The sequence below is a fragment of the Carettochelys insculpta genome, chromosome 29, assembly GCF_033958435.1.
Source record: "Carettochelys insculpta isolate YL-2023 chromosome 29, ASM3395843v1, whole genome shotgun sequence".
NCBI classification, from domain to species: Eukaryota; Metazoa; Chordata; order Testudines; family Carettochelyidae; genus Carettochelys; species Carettochelys insculpta.
Window position 1 is genome coordinate 15487004 of NC_134165.1, and position 6458 is coordinate 15493461.

A 6458-nucleotide genomic window follows, 5' to 3' on the forward strand; every position below is an offset into this window, starting at 1 on the left:
CAGTGCATATACAATATAAGTTAGGAGAGGTGTGGTGCAGTGAAAGGGTGCAGTGTGTGTGTGTGTGTGTACAATGTGGGTGCAGTGACATACAGAGCCGGAGTGTGTGTGCAGTGTCTATACACTATGAGCTGTGGCTGTATGGTGGAGTGTGCATGCTGGGAGTGTGTACAGTGAGGTGCAGTGTCCTGGCCCCAGCGCAAGGTGGGGCAGGCTCTGCACCTGCCCAGCTTAGCAGACACAGTCCAGGCCCCGCTGCCTGGGGGTTGGGGGGAGACATGTTGCCAGGCCCACCCAGAACAGCACGGCAGGACCAAGCTGGCCCTTCCCCACAGCAGACCACCCTAGGGTGGTGACCCCGACTGAGGGGGGTGGGGTCAGGAGCTCTCGGTGCTGGGTTCTGGGCCACCTTACTGCTCCTGTGAGCCCATAGGCAGACTGGGGTGGGGTATCCCCCCCCTAGAAGCGCACTGGGGAGGGCGGGGCCCAATCCCCTGGTCAGCCTCAGTTTCCCTAACATTGAGGGGCTGAGGCCCTGGAATGACAGGAGGCTGCAGGAGAAGCGGGGTGGGGGGGGTATGGAACATCCTCCCACCACTAACACTCCCCCTTCCTGCCCCAGCCCACGGCTGCCCCAAGCAGGAGCTGTCCCCCCCACCCCACCCCAGGGGGACATGAGGGAGGAGGTGCTGCCCGGCCCACCTCAGCAGCCCCACCACAGCACAGTATGGGGCTCACCCCGCTCCTCGCCCTCTGCCTCTGGAGCCGGTAAGGGGGGGGTACCAGGCCGGGGGGGCAGTGGGGGCAGACACTGCAGGGCCCCAGGCTGTCTCAGTCCAGGGGGCTGCCTACGGGCGTACAGCCGGTTATCCACCGCCAGGGGCCTGGGTTCCAACCCAGCTGTAGAGGCACTGGGGCCTAGCGGTTAGAAGGGAGTGGGGCTGGGAGCCAGGAGACAGCCATGGACTGGATCTCAGGGGAGCTGGCGGTTCTGGGGGGCGGGGCCTGTGCGGGTCATGCTCCCCCTTTGCTAGTTCTCCTGCAGGTTGTTCTCTGTGGCCTCCTGGGTTATTTGTGCCCCTCCCTCCATTGCCATGGAAACCCCTGTGCTAGACCTGGGGGGCAGGGGGATGTCAGGTCCCCTGGGGAATTCCCGTGCCCCCTCCCAGGCTGAGGCACCTAATCCTCAAACCCCTTTCAGCTGGGTCCCAACAGCAGAGGGAATTTCCCCTGCAAAAGGGGCCAGGGCAGCGCTTGTGGGGCGGAGGTCCTGGACCTGTGCACCCTCCACTGGGCTGGTGTGTGCCTGGAGCACTGAACTCCTGGGCTTGCTCCCCAGGTCCAGGTCCAGGAGGGGAGGGGAGGGGTCTGCTGGGCTGGAGCAGGATGCGGGGGTGGGGTGGGGCGGGACTCCTGGGTTCGCTCCCCAGCTCTGGGAGGGGAGGGGGGTCTGCTGGGCTGGAGCAGGATGCGGGGGTGGGGTGGGGGCGGGACTCCTGGGTTCTCTCTCCTCCACTCTCCCATGCTTTGCTCCCTGCCAGGGCCCTGGGTGACGACCTGCCAGGTCCTAAGATGCCGAGCGACCCTGTCCTGACCCCCAACGCCGTGTGCCTGACGCTGCCAGGGCTCAGCAAGCACCAGCTGGGGCTGTGCGTGCGCAGCCCCGACGTGATGGCCTCAGCCCTGCAGGGCATCCTCATTGCCATCCATGAGTGCCAGCACCAGCTGCGGGACCAGCGCTGGGACTGCTCCAGCCTTCAGGGCGTGGGCAGAGTGCTGCAAGGCAGTGCCATCCTCCGGAGAGGTAAGGGACCCCCCCTCCCTGCAGCGGCTCTGTGCCCTGTGGCACTTGTGCCAGGACCCACACGGGGCACCGGAGGTGGGGAGCCCAGTGCCCCTCATGCTCTGGCCTGCCTAGACAGGGCCTAGGAGGCTGTTCTGGGCCAGGGCAGGGGCCAGCGGCCGGGGAACTGGGGGGGGGACTGTGCTGCCCCCCAGGTACCTGCTCTCCCCTCTGCTCTGTGCTGCTCCCTGGCCTCTCACCGCCTTGGCAGCAGCCACATCCCACCTTCCAATCTGTCCTGCTCCCCTCTGTGCAGACCCTGCTGTCCCCTCCACTGCCGCTTGCCGGCTCCCTGCTCCTCTGCACCTTGGAGCAGCCTCTGCTGCTGCCTGGCCTCTGCCTAAGGGGAGAGGAGCTAAGAATAAACCCAGGATCAAAGCGAGGGAGCTGGAGCCAGCCCCGGCATGCCTGCTCCTGCAGGGGTGGGGCAGCTCCCAGGGCACAGTGAGTTTTGTGGGTCTCAGCCCCAGTCCCAGCTGGTGCTAATGGGGCAGCTTCAGCAGAGGCACCCCAGGGTGCCAAGTGCATGGCTGGTGGGGCTGGCAGGAAAAGCTCCCAGTCAGCTCTGCACAATAGAGGGGCCCCTGGGGCTGCAAGGGCAGCCCAGGGGAGGGGTCCTTGACACCTGTAACACTTTCATGCCTGTGGCCTATGGCAGCTGGGCTGGGGGGGGCAGGTTTCAGGAGCAGAGCATGAGCAATGGGGGTATTGAGGCCAGCGACTCTGGGGGCCTGCCTCAAACACCTGCTGTGGTCGCCAGTGAAGTGAGTGCAGCTGGCTCAGCGCAGTTAGTGGTTTCTGACGGGGCAAAATGAGAAGAGGGATAATGGGGGCTGCAGTTCGGGAGCGAGAGGCACCAGCAGAGCTGTAGGGGGTCGTTCAGGGCAGAGGGGTGCAGTGAGGACAGGAGGTGGTCCCAGAAGGGTGGAGCAGCGCAGTGAATGCAGTGAGGGTGGGAGGGGTCCCAGAGTGGCAGAGCGGTGCAGTGAGGACAGGAGGCAGGAGGAGTTCCAGAAGGATGGAGCAGTGCAGTGAATGCAGTGAGGGCGGGAGGGGTCCCAGAGCAGTGGAGTGGTGCAGTGAGGGCAGGAGGGGTCCCAGAAGTGGGGGGCGGTGCAGTGAATGCAGTGAGGGCAGGAGGGGTCCCAGAGCAGTGGAGGGGTGCAGTGAATGCAGTGAGGGCAGGAGGGATCCCAGAGCAGCGAAGGGGGTGCAGTGAGGGGGATGCTGCACCATGGCCAGGGGGTCCCAGAACTCAGGACCAGCTGAGCTGCCTGCAGGGGCGGTCCAGCTCCTGTGATGCGCCTGGAAAGCGCCCTGGTGAAATCGGGTTCTGGTGACGCCGGCACCCTCCCCTCCCCTCGTCAGACTCCATCCGGTTTTTTGTGTCCCCTTGGGCCCTGGCCTATGAAGCTGCCCCATGCTCCACCCCAGAAGCAGCTGCACTTCCGCTCGGGTGCTGGCTCCCTCCCTGTGTCCTGGGAGCTCACCCCTCCCCTGTGCTCCGCAGGCTTCCGGGAAAGCGCCTTCGCCTTCTCCCTGCTGGCTGCCGGCGTGATGCACTCGGTGGCCACAGCCTGTAGCCTGGGCAAGCTGCAGGGCTGTGGCTGCACGTGGGCGGGGCGCGGCGGCCAGGAGCAGCCACGGCTGAAGCTGAGCCAGCTGCAGGCGCTGTCCCGAGGGCAGGGGCTCCCCACTCCCCTGGCCTCGGCCCTGGAGGAGCCCAGCCCACAGGACACCTGGCAGTGGGGCGGCTGCGGCCCTGACGTGAGCTTCGGGGAGCGCTTCTCCCGGCACTTTCTGGACGCCCGCAAGGCATCGCGTGACATCCAGGCCCGCATGAGGCTCCACAACAACTGGGTGGGCCGGCAGGTACGGCGTCTGCAGGGCAGGGCAGGGCGGGGGCTGGAGCACAGGCACTCGGGGGGGGGGGGGGCAGGGCCAGGGTGCACAAGGCATGGGGGGAGGGGCGCGGGGGGAGGGGCCCGGTGGCTCCAGGGCATGGGGGGAGGGGCGCAGGGGGAGCTGAGATGACAGGAAGGTGCCAGCAGAGCAGGGGGGTGGGGGCTGGGGGCAGGGCACAGCTGCTGAGGCCACTGGCAGATGCCTAGGGCCAGCCCGCGCAGGAGCAGCCAGGGCCAAGCAGCCGCCCAGTGCCCAGGCCAGGGGGTGCAGCCAGTTCACAGTGCCCGGCTTGTCCCCGGCCAGGAGGTGGCGGAGCACATGCAGCGCAAATGCAGGTGCCATGGCCCGTCGGGCAGCTGCCAGTTGCGGACGTGCTGGCTGGTGGCGCCCGACTTCCGGCTGGTGGGCTCGGCACTGCGGGAGCGGCTGCAGCAGGCGGTCTTCGTCAACCCCCACAACCGCAACTCGGGCGTCCTTGGGCCGCGCCTGGGCCAGCGCCGCCTGGCCCGCCAGCTGGTCTACTTCGAGCTGTCGCCCGACTTCTGCGAGCCGGACCCGGCGCTGGACTCCCCCGGCACCCACGGCCGCGCCTGCAACCTCACCAGCCCCGGCCCGGACGGCTGCGCCAGCCTCTGCTGTGGCCGCGGCCACAACCTGCTGCACCAGGCCCTGCGTGAGCGCTGCCGCTGCCGCTTCCACTGGTGCTGCGCCGTGCTGTGCGAGGAGTGCCGGCTCAGCCACTGGGTCGGCGTGTGCAAGTGAGCCTCCTGCGGGCAGGAGTGGAGCTAGCCCCCAGCCGCGGCGACCTGCTGCCATGCGCCGTGGTGGGGCTGGCTGGGCGCCGCCTGGGGTCTCGGCACAGGGGTCCCTGCAAGTCGCCTGATGTGGGTCAGCGCCAAGGCCTGCATGGAAGAAGCCGAATGGGCCCACACGTGCCCTGTGTCTGGGCTGGGCTGGGGTCCAGGGTGCAGCGAGGGGCTGCAGTGGAAAGTTGGTGCCAGGGCAGTCACAGGGCTTCCTTGGGAACCCCCAGGCAGGGCTCCATGTTGCCAAGCGCTGCACCCTACCTCCCAGCAGTAACCCCAGCCCTCCTTGCACATCTCATTAGGGCAGTGCTCTGGATGGGGCTGCGAGCTTCCTCCCAGCAGTGCCTGGACCTCCCTCCCCCAGCACTGTGAGTTCCCTAGTGGCAGTGCCTTGCTTGGGCATGGCTGGTTCTCAGCTCTGAGCTCCATGGCTCGGTTTGGTTCTCGCTGATTCACCCCTCAGACCCCCAGTCCCAGCGAGAGATGAGAGGTGCCACTGGGTGGGGGGGCTGGCAGTGGAGTCAGTCTTGCGGGGTGCATGAGGCCAGCGGGCCGGGGGCAGGAAAGGGGGGTTGGGGCCTGTGAGCCCTTCCCCCGAGAGGCGTATGGCTGCCTGCCCTGGCCCTGAGCTAGTGCTGCTCCTGTGCTACATGTGGAAATAAAACCTCCTGCTCCGCTGGCCGGCTGAGTGACATCTGCCTGCAGATGGGGTGCTGGGGGGTGGGGGAGGCTCCCCAACGCGCCGTCACACTCCTGAGAGCTGGATCTGGGGCAGGTGAGCCAGGCAGGCTAGGTCCTTGGCCAACAGGCTGGTGGGTCAGTAAGAGTGAAAGACTGGCAGGGCTGGGGCTGAACCCCGCCATGCTGTAAGGTTTTGGGGGGGCGCAACCCATGCTGCCAGGACGTTGCCCTGTGCTCCCCCCACCCCCAGAGCAGGGCTGGGGGTGCTGGGCAGCTGCACCCACCCTGGGGAGGCCCCATTCGCCAGCATCTTTCTCTACTAGCAGGCGAGCTGGGCCGCTCCTTGGGAGCCCCACGCTCTGACTCACGCTGCAAACACACGGGCCCTGCCCTGACCTCAGCCTGCCCTGCAGCCCAGCCCAGCCGCCAGCCACACAGCACGGCCGCCGGCCGCTGGGGGAGCAGTGTCTCTGTGTGCGTGTGCGTGTGCGTGTGTGTGCGTGCGCGCGCGCATTGAGAAGGGCCCTGCCTGCGTGCAAACAGCATGCAAGGCTGGGGGCAGGCACCCGTGCAGGGAGCACAGCTGTGTGTGCACGCACAGTGTGCTGGGCTCTGTGTGTGTGTGCGTGTGCGTGCGCGCGCGCACGCATGTACAGTGTGGGGTGGGGGGGCTTTGTGCACACATGTAGTGACTGGCGTGCGGGGGCTGTGTGTGCAATGTACCAGGCTGTGTGCACACTTGCCGTGAGTGGGGCTCACAGGCTCTGTGTGTGTAGGTGTATATGGGGTGAGCTGAGGTGTGTGTGTGTGTTTGCATTGAGAAGGGCCCTGCGTGCGTGCAAACAGCGTGCGAGGCTGGGGGCAGGCACCCGTGCAGGGAGCACAGCTGTGTGTGCACGCGTACAGTGGGGGGGGGCTTTGTGCACACATGTAGTGACTGGCGTGCAGGGGGCTGTGTGTGCATGGCGCTGTGTGTGCAATGTACCAGGCTGTGTGCACACTTGCAGTGAGTGGGGCTCACAGGCTCTGTGTGTGTAGGCGTATACGGGGTGAGCTGAGGGGTGTGTGTGCGCGCGCGTGCCGGGCTGTGCACACACTCACATGCAGCAAGTGGGGCGTGGGGGCTCCCATGCAGCGGGGGGGGGCACCCCCAGAGCCTGCCTCCCAGGCTGCAGCTGTGGCGCCCCCCCTTACACCGAAACAACCCCGGCAGCCTGGCTCCC

The 6458-nt window shown here is 67.0% G+C and overlaps 1 protein-coding gene across 1 annotated transcript; it reads left to right on the forward strand.

Annotated features, from left to right (window-relative positions):
* The first annotated feature begins 710 nt into the window (after positions 1-710).
* WNT10B (Wnt family member 10B) lies at positions 711-4733 on the forward strand. Its single transcript, XM_074979987.1, has 4 exons — positions 711-768; positions 1542-1804; positions 3354-3715; positions 4052-4733. Exons 1-4 carry the CDS (start codon positions 728-730, stop codon positions 4508-4510), a joined length of 1125 nt encoding a protein of 374 aa, XP_074836088.1. The 5' UTR covers positions 711-727; the 3' UTR covers positions 4511-4733.
* The last annotated feature ends 1725 nt before the right edge of the window (positions 4734-6458 follow it).

Excerpts from the sequence above, each read along its gene's own strand:
- WNT10B (XM_074979987.1), top strand. The coding sequence starts at position 728 with ATGGGGCTCACCCCGCTCCTCGCCCTCTGCCTCTGGAGCCG. Across the intron at positions 769-1,541 it reads GCCCTCTGCCTCTGGAGCCG|GGCCCTGGGTGACGACCTGC; the intron begins GTAAGGGGGGGG and ends GCTCCCTGCCAG. Across the intron at positions 1,805-3,353 it reads CAGTGCCATCCTCCGGAGAG|GCTTCCGGGAAAGCGCCTTC; the intron begins GTAAGGGACCCC and ends TGTGCTCCGCAG.